Raw genomic sequence first — 18,524 nt, 5'->3', positions numbered from 1 at the left:
CACCACACTAATGATCATGTACATGCCACTTTTTTTAGACGATTTAATCAAATTTACTTTACTTTGAAAAAGGTATAGCTATAACCAAAAATTACATAAATAATTCAGGTCCTGGCACTCAAGATGGTTGTGAAAAATAAAAGGTCTTTAATTTACAGGGCTGCAAACATTAAAACACCAACCAATAATGGCTTGCACTCTCAAGTTTCACATCTCCAATATGCAGCTGTCATGTTAGGAACAAACTGGAGGGAATGAGAATACACATGGTCAGATACATATTTACCTCTGGGAGGAGGCATATATTCATGTATTTTACTCTAGACGGAAGTGAGTTTCTAGGTTCAGCTCTTGCTTTCACAATAAAAAACACTCTTGTGAAATATGACAATATAACAATAATTTGAATGTAAATGCGCACACATATATAAATACAGTTCAATTACAAAGATATATAAATATGTGTATATAAATATGGAGAGAGAGGGAGAGCGAGAGAGAGAGAAGTGAAGACAGCGCTCTTGTTCTGAAGGATGGAAACCGGAAACGGTACTGTTGTCGCTTCACAACTAGCCAAACACACTCCAGAAGTTGTCAGAGGTGAATCTGTTGTGTGTGTCTGGGAAAGAGCCGTGACAAGCGCAAGAGAAAGAAGTAAAAGGAGAGGAAGAAACAGCCGTGAGCCAGGCGGTGAAGAGGAGAGGACGGCATTCAAACCGCGAAAAATAAGCCGTAAGAAAAGACGACACCTCGCACTTTGGCTCTGTTTAGCGATGTGAGTGTCATCGGTAACCAACTGCGTGTGTGATATTGAATGTAAATGAACCCACGCCACATAAAGTGAAGATTGAAATGTCATAGTTATGACAGGAGCAGCAGTCATTACTCTGCTCTTCTCTAGCTTTGTTTTATAAGAGACAGGTGTAGCCTTCAACTTTACTCCAGTGGTGTCAGCAGCTGGAGTACAAAGGTCCCTTTGCATGGAAAATAATGAATAAAATAGAAAGCTATTACGCAATCTGTATAAAAAGAGCCACTTTTGTCCCCTTTCCACCCAAAGAAAATTAACCTAGTTCTGCAAACCCTATTTGACCCACAAAATACAAGATAACATGATGTATAACATTTTATATAGATATTTACTTTGAAATAAACAGAACTTTTTTAGTTCCGTGTTTAGTTCCCTGAGATTTTGATATATCTTCATCCTTCCTTGTGCAATACCATGATCGATTGGACAGTATTGATATTTTAAATATCAATTTAATGGACGTACCCTGTGATTCCCATATCTAGTAAATCTATACAAGTCCTTACATTGTTTATGGTAATTTAAGAAGATTTTTGTTTTTAAGTTATGTAGTTCATGCTTGAGAAAACCTACTGGCAGAAATATGTACATCCAAAGATTTACAGGACTCCAAATATGTACTTCTTCATGTACACACACAACTTCATTTAAGTGTTGGGAATGGCTTTCCATGAAACACAAGTTTGTAGAGTTTGGCAAGTCAGGTTTTCAATATCGCATTTGATGTGGACACAGGATACTTCGAATTGACTGAAAATAGTGCAAATGCAAATTCAACAGAAGACACATCAACTCTTTCACGGACATATCTGTAGATGGATAGTTCACCAGTCCACATATAGAGACAAACAACCATTCACTCTCATTTACCTAATATTGTGGGAGGTAGCCAGAGAAAAAAACCCACACACGGTGAGAACATGCAAACTCCTTGCAGAAAGGCCCTTGTTCCAACTGGAGCTTGAACCTGGGTCTTCTTGCTGCAAAGGCGAGAGCGCTAACCACTACACCCTCCATTCACGATCATCAAATGTATTTGATGCTGTTTACATGACGCTACATCATGCTGTTTGCATAAAGCTGTTAATTTGAGGGTCTACTCTGCTACTGTGTGCTAAGCAAGCGATTAAAAGAGTAAAATGTTTGGCAAGAGGAGGTAACTTTTATATTTGGAAAAAGACAACGTATACTCAAGGAAATCCACATTTATTTAAGCTGAACAAGGTATAACCTGAGTATAACCTCAACAAATCATGTGAGGGTATGACATGCCTTTTTGGAAGTTTTGAATCGATTAAGAATCTTTGAGGATAAGAATCAGGATTTTTACATTAATCATTTTTTGACACCTCTATTGTCTACCCCTTTTAGTTTGAAGACAAACCAACCATGGAGCATGAAGTAGCTGACCTCCCCAGTGGCCCCTTGGATATTTACAGGAAAAAGGCCTCCTTCAACTGGAAGGACATGCTCCTCTTCATAGAAGGGGCGGAAATACTGGCATTTAAGGTAACAGAATATTCCCTTTGTGGTTGACTTTGTACTCGCACTTTAAAGGGGCTTTGCACATTGACAGTGCAGACTGGTATTGTGAATAATTTCACCTGTATATGTTGTCTTCATCACAGCAATATATATTCAAGACATTGGAGAATGATGCTCTGTTTGCTCGTCTGCCTGGTGAAGATGTTTCGTTGGAGAAAAAGCGAGAGCTGACCTTCCTTAGGTACAATTTATTTGCTCAGACTTTCCCGCCTTATACAATTAATTCATTCATTTGAATCAATCTACTCTATACTGTCAGGGCTCCAGGCTATCGTTTTGCATTGGTTGCTTTGGTGTGTCTACATATAAAAATTTTGTTCCACGCATCGCCTTCAGTGCAACAATTTTAAGGGCTGTCTTTTTTGTCATATTCCCTGTATACAGTATATGTAAATGATTGTGAACCAGAATATTTGAAGCACAATTATAGTGAGGTCTGGTCTACTGTAGTGAGTACACGGCAACACCCTACAAAAACAGAGCTCACATGATGTATATATTTTTGGCTACATTTGGACACTCTAGAGCCCTGACAGCATATGACAATCTTACCTGTATAATATACTGTACATATAGAAATCAATTAAACTTACAGTGAAAATTCCACAGGGTGAAGCAGCTCTTCCGGTATGACTTCCTAACAAATGAAGAGGCCATGGCCAATCCCTGGAAGGCTGCAGTCATTAATGAGTGTCTGGGCATGTATGACTGGTCCGTGGCCACCAAGTATGGTCTTGACAAAGGGGTGAGAGTGCATTTGACAAATGACATTATGAAAACTTAAATCAGGGCTTGATGCTGACTCCCCTGCATGTAAATATGTTCTTCTGACTGAAATAGTTTTGAATTCTAAATCTAAAGGTTGTACAAACGCACTCAGCCAGATCCTGAAGGATGCTAAAAACTCTTCTATTCTTCTATTTTTAGATGTTTGGAAGGACTATTGCCAGCTCAGGATCAACGAGACACCACAAGTATGTTCAAAGCACCGAAAACATGACGGTAAGTAAGAGTTGACACTGTTACATTGACAGAACCTTACAGCTGGGTATGTCACATAGACACACTCCTATGGCCCTAAACTATGTACGCATTGTGATGTGTTTAAAGAGCATAGTTAACAGTACAAGTACAAGTTCAACAAGTTTTACAAGTTTTTTTTGCAAGATAAATCAAAAATAATAACTCTAAATTGACCCCATTGACCCCTGCATGGTTGCTCCAGGAAGTGTATAAGTGGAATAAAAACCCCTGGATCGGGAGAAGCCGAAACAAATAGAAAAACTCAAGACTGCAGAATTTCTTTATTTTAGCTCTTGCCTATTGCTGACACACTTGAATTAACCAAATACGTTCAAGTTTATAAAAATAAAATTGTGGTGGTACAGTAATGTATGTGTATGTGTTTTTGCATGAACACAGTGTAACACTGGATGTCTTATTTCCATATTTGCATACACTGGCAACCTACTTGTACTACACTCCTGCAGTGTTTTGAATTGAGGTGCAGTAAACATTTTAAATACTGAAGTATACTGATGTACATATATCACCTTTCAGTGAATCTTTTTGTTTATATAAGTTAAGTTTAATAAGTTTACATACCTGCAAAAGTTGGTGTCTGTATCAGTCGAAATACTGGTCTTCATCGGATATCAGAAAGAGAAAAATCCAATACTCCAATAATCCAGACATCCTATTTATGGCATGCTTTGCTCTGCACAGAGTGTAAAAATATGAATAAAAATCGGCAACGGCATTGTAACTGAGTCATGTTGTGTGCTCTTTATTTATTCTTCATGGGAGATTAATATTTGTATTTGTAGTTTGAAAAAGCATCAGCACAAATGTGTTGTAAACGGAGCTATCAAGCCATCCCTACTTTTGAGTGATCCTTGCAGCACTGGATGAGCGAGTACTCCACTGAACTCAGCCTGCAAATGTGTGAGACAACGAGCTCTGGTGATCATCCACGATTCAAAGAACTGCGATTACATTAATAACCTTTATTAAACCGTCAGCACAACCTCACCTCTAACTGCATGTCATCTTTTTGTAGACGTTTGGTTGCTTTGCACTGACTGAACTGAGTCACGGCAGCAACACCAGAGCCATGAGGACCACAGCCACATATGACCCCTCCACCCAGGTCAGCACACGCACACGCGCACACTCACTCTTATATTTGTGTGGATGTCAGTTGATGTCTTGATGTTCTATGCGATACCTGGTATTCGGCCCAGCGGCCCTGATCTTGCAAGGCTTGTTTTCCACTAACACACAAGATTGTGTGATTCTTCTTTACAATCTTAGTTTAGAAGACGCTAAATCAACAACATCCATCCATCCATTATCTACCGCTTTATCCTCCACTGGAGGGTCGCGGAGGGTGCTGTGTCTCTCTCAGCTGAAAAAGGGCGATAGGCGGGGTACACCCTGGATAGTTTGTAAATCAACAACATAAACAGCACAGTCCAAACAGACAGAATGTCCAGAGACACATTTCTTGGAGTTCCTGCCTGAAAATGTCTATTTATGTATTTGTGCTTAACATTAACTTTTCTGACTACAGGAGTTTATAATCAACTCTCCAGACATAGAAGCTGCCAAGTTCTGGGTCGGAAACCTGGGCAAGACTGCCACTCATGCTTTAGTGTTCGCTCAGCTCTATACAGCTGACAAGGTTTGCCACGGCCTGCACACCTTCATCGTCCCGGTAAGACCCGGCTTTTTCACCCCTGATCCAGTCACAGGTGACATCACAGTTGTCTGATGAGGTCACACACAAATCCATCTTACAAATCCTGGCATTAAATTATTACAATGTCATTAGTTCTGTCTCGATTGCCTGTGGCCTGAGAGTCAAAGTGATAATCCATGTCTTATATCCAGAAAATCTTTAATTCTTGTGCCGCAGGTGAGAGACCCTAAGACCCTGTTGGCTCTGCCTGGTGTGATGACTGGAGACATTGGTGTGAAGCTTGGACAGAATGGACTGGATAACGGGTAAGTGATGAGTAGTGCCTTTTTACAGTAGCAACATTCTTTTTGAACAAGTGGAGCAACAAGTTTGACTTAATTTCTAACAGTTTACATGATCAGCACATGCTCTCCATTGATTGGGTTAATTGGGAAGTCTAAATTGACCCCAGCAACATCACCTGTACCTGTAGTGTTGTCCCAAACTACACTCTTAGAAATAAAAGTGCTAAGTAGAACCATATAAGGTTCTTTGGCCTGTCCTTATAGGAGAACCCTTTTTGGTTCCAGGTAGAATATTTTTTATAAAGGTTTCACCTGGACCCTTTTGGAGGGTTCCACTAAGAACCCTTTTAAAACCCTTTATTCAGGAAAGGGGTTTTAAATGGTTCTCTGGATCAAAATGGTTCTTACTGCAACCATTAGTGTTACCAAGAACCCTTGAGCAAATTCCAGGTAGAACCTCAGCCGTTGTAGAAGGACCCTTTTGGAACCCTTATTTCTAAGAGTGCAGTTGATGCATAACCCCTAAATGTAACCTAAATTAAATTAAAATGTTCCACCCCCCAAAAAACAAAACTAATGCTCCTAAGGTCAAGCTGCTGTGTCTGGCATGTGAAATGGATTATACTGTTGAGTGCACTTTTTTTCTTTGGACAGCATAAAGAAGAAGTAGCCCTGATGTACTAATGTGGCCCAAACTTCACTGTGAAACTAACTAAGATATGCCCTGCTTTTTTACCAGAAACATGTTGCTTGTCAGTAAAACTAACAATTTCATTTTTAATATCTATTTCTCATCAGGTTTGTTATGTTTCATAATGCGAGAATCCCACGGGAGAACCTACTGAATAAGACGGGTGATGTTACTCCTGATGGCCAGTACGTTACTCCATTCAAAGTAAGTAATTTTGCTTTAAATCCCAAAATGTGTGTGCCTATCCTTTTTTTCCCTCAAACACATTTCCAAAAACTGCACCTCAGTGTTTTACAGTTAACCACTTTGTCAAAACTCAACACTTCTCTCGCAAAAATGAAACACTGCACTAAAACCAATGTTTACTCTCCTCAATGCTGGTTCCCTCCACCAAAACAATACAACCAGCTATTACATGCGTATTACGTCATACACCATCAGATGTGTTCATGTATGTTTATTTTGATTTTCAGGACCCGAACAAACGTTTTGGGGCATCTCTGGGTGCTCTGTCAGGGGGTAGGGTCGCCATAACCAGGAATGCTATGATCAACCTGAAGATGGCTCTTGTCGTGGCTATCCGCTTCTCTGCCACCAGGAGACAGTTTGGACCCAAGGACTCCGAGGAGATTCCAGTTTTGGAATACCAGCTGCAGGTCTGAATAATGGAATAGAAAAAAACAGCAGGAGCAAAGTCCAAATATGTTGTTGGTCACACCCAGCAGGTGGAGATGTTTTCCATGAAAATGAGCTGCCACTCAACATAACACTTCTCGCTACAGTGGTGCATTGGGATAATGGTTGTTGGGAGTGGCCAATTATGAATCTCTTTCTTCTTCTTCACTTTTATTTTCCTTGATTAAATTAAATGGTCTAATGTTCTCTCAGCAGTTTAGGACTGGATCACTGTCTTCTAAATTTAAATGCTGTCCTGGTTGTGTCTGTTTGTCCAGCAATGGCGTCTGATCCCGTACCTGGCAGCAGCGTATGCTCTCGAACATTTCTCCAAAAGCTTCTTCATGAACTATGTGGAGCTTCAGATTGGACAGATGATGAGCGACAAAGGTGCCAGACAAGTAAGTCCAATTCAATTGGGTATTAGTATTTGCATTGTGTTTCATATACAAGTCCTTCTATATTGATTGATTATTGGCAGTAAGTAGAATATTTATTCAGAACATGAAGTTAATTAAAAAAAAACATCTTCTAATCTGTATGAGTGTGTTGTATCTGTTGTTCAGGCAGAGTTGGGCAGGGAGATCCATGCTATAGCCTGCTCCAGTAAACCACTGAGCTCATGGACCACTCAGAGGGGGATCCAAGAATGTAGGGAGGCCTGTGGTGGACATGGATACCTGGCCAGTCAGTCTTCATCCTTCATATAAACTTATACACAGCATTGTTTCCCATTAATTACACAGACCATGGCATACCTGCCACAGCCTGCCACTGTTTATTCCAATTTATATTACAGACAGACAGGCTGCAGCATTTACACCTTCAAGTTCAACAAGATAAATGTAAAAAATCATTATTGTCATGTGAATGTAACTCTTGTGTCTTTTAGTGAACCGGCTGGGTGAGCTGCGTGATGACAATGACCCAAACTGCACGTATGAAGGAGACAACAATGTGTTGCTGCAGCAGACCAGCAGTTACCTGCTCAAATGGCTCCAGGTCAAGCATCATGGTCAGTCCTCTCTCATGGTCAGGTGGAACACTAATGCAGGGAGCCGCACAAGATTTGCTCTTGGTTTGAGAAGGATCAGGGTCAGAATATCCCTAACCCTAAAACCCCGCCTGTGTCCCCTGGAAAATAAGGCATTACTTTGTTTGTTAATGGAATTATTAAGTAATAATGTCTACTCTTCCTGACATTCTTACTGAGCAAAGGGTTTCCAGGGCTGTAACATGTACACCCACAATCTATGCATTCTATCTAGTACTGTGTAGGATCTAGGAGTATTTGTGGAATACTTGCCTACTGACGTTCTCTGTAATCGTCTACTTTCAGATGGTGTGCGGATCAAGTCACCGTTACACACTGTGGATTTCCTGGATGATTTCCATAGGACTATGGAAAGCAAGTTCACTGCAACAACAGTAGAGCAGTGCCTGGATGCTAAAGGTACTCCAGATTACCTCCAAAAAGTGTACTGTGAATTAAAATTGGATCAATGATATGATTTTAATTTTACTGATACAGTGTAGAGCTCAGGATATGTCAATCGTTGTCATTCAGCCCATGTATACAGATGTCATTACATATAACTCTGGTTTTGTTTGATTGTACTTTTTAATCTCGATGTGCACGCTGTGCATTCTTGCCTTTTCTATCAGTGCCTCTGGAAGCATATAAGTGGCTTGTGTGTTTCCTGTTGGGCGAGAGCCTGAAGAGAGTGGAACAGCAGAAGGCATCAAGCAAGGATATGTTTGAAGCTGTTAACAATAGCCAGGTAAACCACATAAAACAACATTAGTCTTCCAACAAGACATTACTTTTTACTTCATTAAAAAGTCCACACACATACCTTGGATGATGTTTCCATCAAATTGAAGTAGTTTATTTATGTATGCCATAAAGTAGAATGTCATAGTTCTTTCTGTGGCGTGATCCTGAACCAGAGGTTACATCAGTCTAATACAGGTGATGCAGACCGGCTCAGGCTTTGTACGTACGTATGTACCATTGAAATTACTTTTAAAGACATTAGTTGAATGTTGAAATTGTTGTGTTGCTATAACTCATTGCTCTACACACTTAGATGTGAACTCAGGAACTTTGTTGTTGCTATATAAATCTTAGCATTAGCTGTGCTGCCTCACAGTGGCTTTATGCTGTATTATTCTCTCCAGAATGAAGAGTAGAAACCTGAAGTATTTCCACCCCCTACCCCCACAGGTGTACTACTGCCGTTCCCTGTCCATTGCCTACATAGAGCACTGCTGCCTCCAGAGGTTTCACGAGCAGGTGACTGATGAGGAAACGCCGGCTTCACTCAGACCAGTGCTCAGCAAACTGTGTGCCTTGTATGGACTGTGGAGTCTCAGCAACCACATGGTCACACTATACCAGGGTATGTACTCTACTTATTACACTGTACTGCAAACATTCAAATGTAGGTTAAGCATGCTGGTGTATGTGTAATGTATGTATTTGTTTTCTTTTCCAGGTAATTACTTTAGTGGAAAAAGGCCAACAGATCTGGTTCAGACAGCCATTCTCACTCTCTGCTCTCAGGTCAGTCTTCAAGTCTGGCTCACTCTTTTTTGTCTTTTTAATCTGACTCAAACCAAGTGTTTCTTTTTATAAGTATATATATATATATATATGCAGATAATTAAACACAGTTTAGTTCGGACAGTTCCGAATCAGTTATGACATGTTTATAGTACTGCAATGTCATTGAGACTATATATAGAGAGAAGGTACAATCTAAAGAAAAAGAAATGTTATAAAGTCATATTCATACCCTGAGCTTGAGGGAGTAAGTACACCACAGCATTTACCCCAGCTATATCAGCAAAACTACGAGCTGGTTCAGGTTTCCCTGAGCCAGCCCTAACGCTAAGCTTTATCAAAAAGGAAGGCGCAGGTGTATTTTGTATCTGTGTCTCTGTTAGCCCTTCAGCTTAACCTACTCTGCTCTGTCTCTGTTTCTTCTCCAGCTGAAGGATGATGCAGTAGCACTGGTGGATGTTCTAGCACCCACCGATTTCATCCTCCACTCACCCATTGGAAATACTGATGGTCAGGTAAGGACACGCAAAACCTCATCGTACCTCAGTTTGTGTTGCAGTTTCAAAAATCCAACCAGAATCGGATCTCATGTGTTTTTCTTAGCTGACCTGAACCACACACACTACTTTGCATGACAAAAAACAAATCACACATCATTGAATCATTTTTGAGAGACAAGTTTGTCAATGAACTATTTAATATAGCTTTATGGATTTGGGTGGTGTTATGGTCAAGACCACACTAAAAAGATCAAGAATAAAGCAGGGCATATACAGTATATCGTATATAAACTATAACTATACTATATGCACTGTACATGGACATGGATTTGCCTAGGTCTTGGGTTCAGTCCCGCAAAGTCCTGGCCTCAGATAAACTCTGGTTTTGGTATTGTCAGGGTTGTTCGACTTGACTTAAAATGGCTGTGTGTAGTGTTATACTGTTATTGTTTAGCCAACATTCGTCTTTCTGCCAGAATAAATGTAGGACAGATCATTCAGCACTTTGTTTAATGTCTGATAAGCCTCAGATAACACAGTCGCAAAACAATAATACAATATCTAAAGAGTGCGACTCTGGGTACACTCTGTGCTGCAGTGTTACAGTGATAAGAAAGAGAGTGGATCAGGATTGTTCCTTGTTTAGTTCTTGTTTTCAAACTGTTCTATTTGTGAAAGCATCTCAGCTCTGACAAAGTATCAGTAACTATAAAGTTTGAGCAGGTTCCATAACAATCTAAACTTCAACCATCTGAATTGAAAATGTTGGCATGTGAATGCATGGGACTATTTAAAGCGCAATTATTCCGATGTTATTGCGATGACGGAAAAAAAAATCTGTTATAAAAAACTGAAAATTCATCTCCTTGTTTCTTTTACACACAGCTCTACAAGAACCTGTGGTCGACGGTGATGAACGGCCAGCAGGTTCTGGATCGTCCCTCCTGGTGGAAGGAGTTCTGCTCAGACAAACCCGTGGTTGGTTCACTGCGTCCAAAACTCTAGGAAACAGATGAGGGCAATTAGGACAAGTAGGAAGCCCTGACAAGCCTTTTTAAAAATGCAGCTGCATTCTGCTAACTGGATAATGTTTTGAACCCCATCAACCCGTGCGGTTAACAGCTGCAGATGTACCACAGAGACCAATGTCTAACACTGAGCACCTGCACCATCATGTAACAACCAGCATATTAACTAAAATGAAAACTTCAGACTCAAACTTTGGATTAATTCCCATTTTTGTTTGAATTCACACTTCCCACAGCATTTTAGTCCTCCTTCAAGTTTCCTGTGTTAGTTTTCCCACTCTTTTTCAGCTCCCTTCCCTGTTCTCTTCCTGCTCAAAAGAAAAAAAGGGGGCCATTTTACTTTTCTCTTCTTGCTACACCTCGAATGTTGTGGTATGTTCCATTTGTAGTCGGAATTCAGAATTCCAAACTAGGAAACTTGGAGCAACCAAACCCTGACCCTGACATGGGATTCCAAGATGGCTGCCACTGAGTAAACACTGCTACTTTTACCGATAATAGCACTTCTGTGGTATTTGTTGACGGTAAATGAGTAGACATGTTGCTATGATGTTTGTGTGCTCAAATGACCATGTAGAGTGTTATTATCGCCTGCTATCGCTAACAATGTCTCGCTTGAGATTAGCTTGGGTTACGCAGATTACAGCTAATACTATTTTGCAAAAGAAGGGAATCCAGCAATGTAACAAACAGGGAGCTGGATTCCCTACATACATACATGTACATTTATTTTTGTGACATGATTATACAGTATATGTATTGTTAATTAAAAAAAATAAATCTGTATATATCTTTTTTTCAAATAATTATGTCAGGAACATTGGTGACCTCATTCATTTGAATATGGTGTAGGAAATGGAACAAGCACCAAGGTTTTTGAAATGTTTTGAGTCAGGAGTTGCCATCATATCTTCAACTTTTGGATAAGATGGACCTTGAGAGTCAGACTTATGTTCACCTAGATTTAATTTCCCTGAGGGTATCAACTCGAAAAAAAACTCTGTACTGCTGTACTCAAGTGATTATTCAGTCATTATTTTAAGCACATTAATTAGTTACTGGTGCACAATATAAACATTTTAATTAGATATTTGTAAAAGAAAACTGATCAAAATTAGAGAACACTTTCAGATACCTCCCTTTTATTGGCACTTGGTGCTAATGTCCTTAATTGTCTGACAAACCCTATTTAACCCTAGCGCACCACCACCAGCAAATACATTTATGTGATTTTCAGGAAAACCAAGTTTTAACCTTCATAATTTTTTTTTCTTTATTTTTAGAAATTTTTGGTTCCCAAATTCCTAATTTTCCAGTAATTTTAGAGCATTTTTATATGGTCCCCTCATGATGCTTTTCTTTCATTTTGTTAGACATCACACAGTTTAAAATAAAAGAACACTACTCAAATTTGTCATGTATTGTCATGTTTTGATATATTTTGATGATAAAGTACTTTTTATTGGGTGTATTTATTATCTGGGGTAAAAAATAACCCAGCGTTAGTGATGGTGTTTTGAATTTGAGCGATAATGTTCTAGGGTTAACTGGCTTTTTTGCAGGACGTGAGCCACTCACATCTTGAATTAAACCCTGTAGATCAGTGTTTCCCAACCCTGGTCCTCCGGGAACACTGCCCTGCATGTTTTAGATGTTGCCCTGCTCCAACACACCTGATTCAGATCATTATCAGGCTTCTGCAGCGCTCAATGACGAGCTGTTCATTTGAATCAGGTGTGCCGGAGCAGGGCAACATCTAAAACATGCAGGGCAGTCTTCCCGGAGGACCAGGGTTGGGAAACACTGCTCTAGAAGCAGGTTGTCCAGATGAAGGCCAAAGGGATGCCAATGTCACAATCTCATTGAAGTTCCCCCAAGTAGGCTGGTCGTCCACGAAGGACAAATGCAAGAGCGGGCAGGATAATGTGGAGAATGTCAACGAGCAGTCAGTTCAACACTACCATTCAGCGCTGAACAGGGTAAGGACCTGTCTCGTCTCAATGTTGCAAAGAATTTGGACTGAAGGCTCACTCAGCAGTGACCAAACCTCTCATTAGCAGAAAGAGTCAAAAGGCTTGACCAGTGTTTCCCAACAGTGGTCTTCGGGGAACACTGCCCTGCATGTTTTAGATGTTGCCCTGTTCCAACACACCTGATTCAAATGGTCAGCTCATCAAGATCTGCTGAAGCCTGATAATGAGCTGTTCATCTGAATCAGGTGTGTTGGAGCAGGGTCAAGTCACTATTGTGTATAAAATAATGATGAATCCACCCAGAGGTACTAATAGAAAACCAAACCGTCTCTACTACTACTAGGTTCGACTACTGTGGTCTCATTACTGAGTAGCCCAATGTGAAGTCAATATGTTTGTGCTTGCGCTTGACCCTGAGTCTGCATTCCTAATGTTCATTCAGTCGTGTTGCCGTGGTGTGGGTGCTGTGTGCATACCGTCGGCATAAAAGAAAAAACGATTTTCTTTTCTTTTCTTTCGTGGTCAAAAATATAAAAAAATAAAATAAAATGAGAAAAGATGTATTCTTCAAAAAGGTTTTATTTTTATTTGTTTTGTCTTGCTTCCAAAAACAGGCAATACATATAAGAAAAAGAAAAAAATATAAAAAGTTTCAGACTGTCAAAGATTCTCCCTGCTTATATCTACTACTGTTTTCAGTCATTAATTACAGGATATATATTATATTATATATTATATACAATGAATAGAATAAAAATCTTCCAAAAATTACATGAACACAGAAAAACATTAAAACATAAACATGAAAAACACATCGGGGAACTCGGTGACAAAGAGACCCAACAAAACCAACAGGGTATTCTTACCGTGGTGTACATTACAGAGATTACACAGATTAGTGACAGATAAGAGAATGAGAGGGGGAAATACATTTTAGTGAGGGTTTAATTACAGATAAATCGTTTTGATTAATTGAGGGGAGATATATTTGCTTTTTGTGACTTTAGTTACCTCTTTGTCCCGGTATAACTGACCGTGTCCACTGCAATCACTGCCCAGGATCCAGGATCTCTTTTGGGAACTGGTCATTGACGCTGAAGTCCATTGGCGCTGAAGCGTAGTTCCCTGCCTCGGTTCTTAAACAGCTCCTTTTGTTTAAAGTGTTCGCATTTGACAACAATCGGACGTGGGCGCTGGCCTTCCTGCTATTTCCCTCCTAAGCGGTGCGCCTGGTGGAACGGGATGTTTTTGACTGTGTCCACCAGGAGTCTGCCAGGCGACTGCGTTTGGAGGAGGGGGTAATCGCTGTTTTGTTAGGTTTCCCCATGACTACTCGCTGAAAATGTTCGTCGATGTAATCCTCCAGATCCTCCAGTCTCCCTCTGTCCTCTTCCCAAGTAGAAGGAAAATATGATTGAGAAGTGCTTTTTTCCCCCTTAACTAGTGATTGGTAGGCGATGTGGAGTTGTTTGGGTTAGATGCACGCCGCCATGTTTGATTTGCACAGGTCTCGCTAAGTTAATCAACTCATTGATTCTAATGTTTTAGTACACGGGCCACATGGTGTAGTGGTTAGCACTCTTGCCTTTGCAGCAAGCAAGAAGACGCAGGTTCGAGCCCTGGTTGGAACAAGGGTCTTTCTGTATGGAGTTTCCATGTTCTCTCCCTGTGTGCATGGGTTTTCTCCATGTTCTCCAGCTTCCTCCCACAGTCCAAACACATGCACAAAGGGGAGGGATTAGGTAAACTGGACACTCTAAATTGAAAGTGAATGGTTGTTTGTCTTTATGTGGCCCTGTGATGGGTGTACCCCTATGTCAGCTAAGATACAACCCCCTGCAACCCTCCTGTGGAGGATAAAGTGGTAGAATATGGATGGATGTATGGATTCAGTACACCCTCCGCCCACATTGAGAAGGTACTGTATTATAATGGAAACACAACCAAGCCAGGTGGAGGCGAGGTGAGCCAAGGCGAGCTAGGACTATATAGTGGAAACAAGGCAGTGACAGGTGAAAAAATACAGGTCCAGTATGCTGTCTGTGTGTAATATCAGATCCTTGTGAAGCTTACCTCTGCTGATATCTTTGTACCACATTCCTCCATTCACTGGCTGAGGTTAGTTTGAGTATCTCCACAATTCTGTTGACAACAAATGCTTTATACCTGCAAGACTCAGAGTAAAGCCAAGTTAGTACCACAGTGGGTTTTTATCAGTTGGGACTGGCAGTTCAGTCTTGATGAGTTGACTTAGCTGGGCTCCAGATAGAGCTGCAGTCAACTCCAGACGAGTTAGTTGCAACTATATGTGTATTATTTTACAATGGACCTGCGGGTTGTTGCCATTATACCATCGAAGGATGGAGATGTTGGCTAGGTGAGGGAGTTCACTCATTCATAGTCTGGGGAGAGAGAGAGAGAATTATTAGGAAGAAAGAACACGGTTAATTATATATCATAAAGTCATATTCATACCCTGAGTGTGAGTGCACCACAGGAATTCCCCCAGCAGTCTAGGTCCTGGCCACGGACAGTGGATGGAATTGCACTAGTTGATGCCTTCCTCCAGGCCCTGTCTCCTCGCCTTCGTGAGAGCCTTATCCCTCTAGACCTGCCTGATAACCTGAACTCTCTCATAGCCTACATCACCCGAGAAGACAAGAGGATGAAGACGAGAGTGGTCCTGGCAGCCCTTCTCCTGGAGCCCAGAAGCTAAAGCAGCCTTCAAGACTTGAAGGCCCACTTCACCACTGCTCCCATCCTCCGCCAACCGGACCCTCAAGCTCAGTTCGTGGCGGAGGTGGACGCCTCAGACTTGGGGATTGGGGCAATGCTCTCGTAGAGGTCAAGTACGGACCAGAAATTCCACCCCTGTGCCTTCCTCTCTAGGAAACTATCCAGTGCTGAACGGAACTACGATGTCCACGACCAGGAGCTGCCGGCCATCAAAGTGGTGCTGGAAGAGTGGAGGCAATGGCTGGAGTGGACGGAACTTCCATTTCTGGTCTGGACAGATCATCGCAACCTAGAGTACCCCCCGCGTGACACGTCGCCTCAAGCTCATGCAATCCAGGTGGTCTCTGTTTTTTACTCATTTTAACTTCACTGTGATTTATAGACCCGGTTCCAAGAACGCTAAAGCAGATGCTTGACTCAGCTAATACATCACTGTGGCAGTGGTGTGGTTAGAGTGGTGGCTGCTGGAGGAGATGGAGGAGTGGCTGAGCTGGTGATCAGACAGCTGAACAGAATCAGGGAATCAGTCAATATACAGTAGCTGACTACAGTAGTAGTCAGCTACTGTATATTGGCATACTTGTAACCTGGTTCTGGTCTCTTGCAGTAGGCTGGGTCCAGAGAGAGAGGACTGGAGCGGAGTCAGGACAGCAGAGACAGACAGTCCAACCCTCAGCTGTCAGGGTGATGGCAGTGCTTGTTGTGGACTTTCTTTTCTTTTTAAGAGACTTATATTTACCTGTGCCCTGAATAAACGGAACTCAAACACAGTCTCTCCTTCCTTCCGAACCAAGCTGTGAGAGGTGAAGCTCACAATCACCTAAACCTGTGTTGCCTCCACAATGTGTGGTGGGCTCTGTTGTCTGGGAAGTTGAGGAGCAGGTCCGGGAGGCTCTCCAGTCCACCCGCTCTCCTGCGAACTGTCCTCCCAGGAAACGTTACGTACCTGCTTCTCTTCGCCTCCAGGTACTCAAATTCTGCCATGCATTGAAGTGGGCCTGCCATCCTGGGGAGAACCAATGCTTCTGGTAGTCGGGAGTGATGAAGGACGTCCGGGGGTTTGTGGGCGCCTGTCCAGTCTACGCAACCGCCAAGTCGTCCCATGCCCAGCCTCATGGGAAGCTTATGCCTTTGCAGGTTCCATCCCGTCCCTGGTCCCACATCTCCTTGGACTTTGTTACTGGTCTCCCACCATCAGAGGGGAAGACGGCAATTCTGACGGTGGTGGACCGGTTATCGAAGATGGACCACTCCGTCCCCCTCTCCAAACAGCAGTTCTCAACCACATATTTCGCCTCCATGGACTGCCTATGGACATTGTCTCAGACCGGGGTCCTCAATTCCTCTCCCGCTTTTGGACAGAATTCTGCCAGCTCCTCGGGGCCGACCCAGCTTCTCCTCTGGCTACCATCCTCCGTCCAACGGCCAGACGGTGAGGCTGAACCAGGTCCTCGAAACATCTCTGCGATGCCTTGTCTCCCAGTCCCCATCCTCTTGGCTCTGTTCCCTCGTGGGTCGAGTATGTCCACAACTACAACTCTTGTCTCTTCGTCTACTGGTCTGTCTCCCTTTCAGTGTGTGTATGTGTCCCTTTCTGGAGGAAAAGGTCAGAGTCCCCTCTGCTTAGGTTTTCTTCAGTCAGTGCCGCAGCATTTGGCTCACTGCCCGTCGGAGGCTGCTGGCGTCTGGTTACGCCTATAAGAAAGCAGTGGACAGGTGGCGTGCCACGCCACCCACTTACCAGCCTGGGCAGAGGGTTTGGCTTTCCACCCAGGACCACAACCTCTGCCAGCCCCCCATTTCATTGGTCCTTTTCCCCGTCTCCCTGTCTCTGTCCACCTTAAGCTCCCCCCGTCCATGCATGTTCATCCTACCTTTCATGTCCCCTGTGTCAAGCCTGTCTCTTAGTCTCCTCTGGTCCCCCCATCTGGTCCCCTCCTCTGGTCCCTGGTTTAGTCCCTCCTCTGATTAGTCCTACCTGTCTGGTTAGTCCTCCTGCCTGTCCTGGTTTCCTGTTCTTTGTCTTTTTTACGTGTAGCCCGGTTTGTTATTTTATTTGTGTTCAGGTTTAGTTTAGTTTATCCTGTCTATGTCTCGTCTCGTCTGTGTCCACCTTGAAGTCGTGCGTCAGGAAGGGGGTACTGTCATGCCTGTGTCGTGTTTGTCTCCTTTTGTTGTCTCTCTGCTTTATTTTCCTGTGTGTGCTTGTGTTTCTCCCACTTACCTGCTGTCTCTGCTCACTCCCCCTCCCTTCCCTGCTCTCTTGATGAGCCTCATCCTGTTCACCTGTGTCTGATCTGCCACACCTGATTTCTGTTCTCCACTCACCTTCCACCATACTTAAGCCTGCCCTTCCCATTGTGTCTTTGTCAGACTGTCACTCGAGTCTGTCTTGTTTCCCGTGTGTTAATCTGTCTTCCTGCCCTGATTCTTGACTACATGTATTTTTTGGGGGGGATCTGACTGCCTGTTTGATCTGCGACCTGTCTGCCTGTCTGTGTCCTGGCTTGTTTTGTTTGACCATCCTGTCAAATAAATCCTGCCTTTTTCAACTGGAACGCTGCCTGCACTTGGGTTCTCTGTACAGCCTGAAAAATAGCTAATATAAACAAATATGCAACATGTAATGCTACTCCTCTACCTCCTTTACAGTATACCCACTGGACACCTTAGTGGCATAAATGTACACATTAGAAAAACTGCAATTGAATCAATATTTTTTTCTACTTTAAGTTTCAAAATTTTTTTTTTTACTAAAAAGACAAGTTCTTTCAAACATTTGTGCCATAAGCCAAAATGATGAAACACATAAAAAAGTTTTTTTGAGAACTATAGACACAAAGCCCAAGGTGGGCATGAGGGTTAAAAGCACCATATGTAAGAATGTGGCCAAAAACGGTTACTACACTCAAATTCAAAATACCAAGGTCTTTTAGGTTTCGTTTTTCTCCGCCATTGTAACTTGCACCCCGTGGTTGCTCGGCAGCTGAGATTCTACTGACTGCAATGATTGG

General features: G+C 42.2%; 1 protein-coding gene across 1 annotated transcript; it reads left to right on the top strand.

The window, feature by feature from the left end:
* Positions 1-666: 666 nt before the first annotated feature.
* Positions 667-11,337, top strand: acox3 (acyl-CoA oxidase 3, pristanoyl). Its single transcript, XM_083910425.1, has 19 exons — positions 667-775; positions 2,183-2,320; positions 2,440-2,537; positions 2,966-3,101; positions 3,284-3,358; positions 4,416-4,505; positions 4,929-5,072; positions 5,274-5,362; positions 6,140-6,236; positions 6,506-6,688; positions 6,986-7,108; positions 7,274-7,394; positions 7,600-7,722; positions 8,047-8,160; positions 8,373-8,488; positions 8,935-9,109; positions 9,206-9,273; positions 9,702-9,788; positions 10,659-11,337. The coding sequence occupies exons 2-19, from the start codon at positions 2,201-2,203 to the stop codon at positions 10,776-10,778; spliced, it is 2,079 nt and encodes a 692-aa protein (XP_083766551.1). The 5' UTR covers positions 667-775; positions 2,183-2,200; the 3' UTR covers positions 10,779-11,337.
* The last annotated feature ends 7,187 nt before the right edge of the window (positions 11,338-18,524 follow it).

This window comes from Microchirus variegatus (assembly GCF_963457635.1).
Source record: "Microchirus variegatus genome assembly, chromosome: 2".
In the NCBI taxonomy this organism is placed as follows: domain Eukaryota; kingdom Metazoa; phylum Chordata; class Actinopteri; order Pleuronectiformes; family Soleidae; genus Microchirus; species Microchirus variegatus.
Note: the sequence above shows the minus strand (reverse complement) of the source record. Positions and strands in the feature narration are given on the sequence as shown.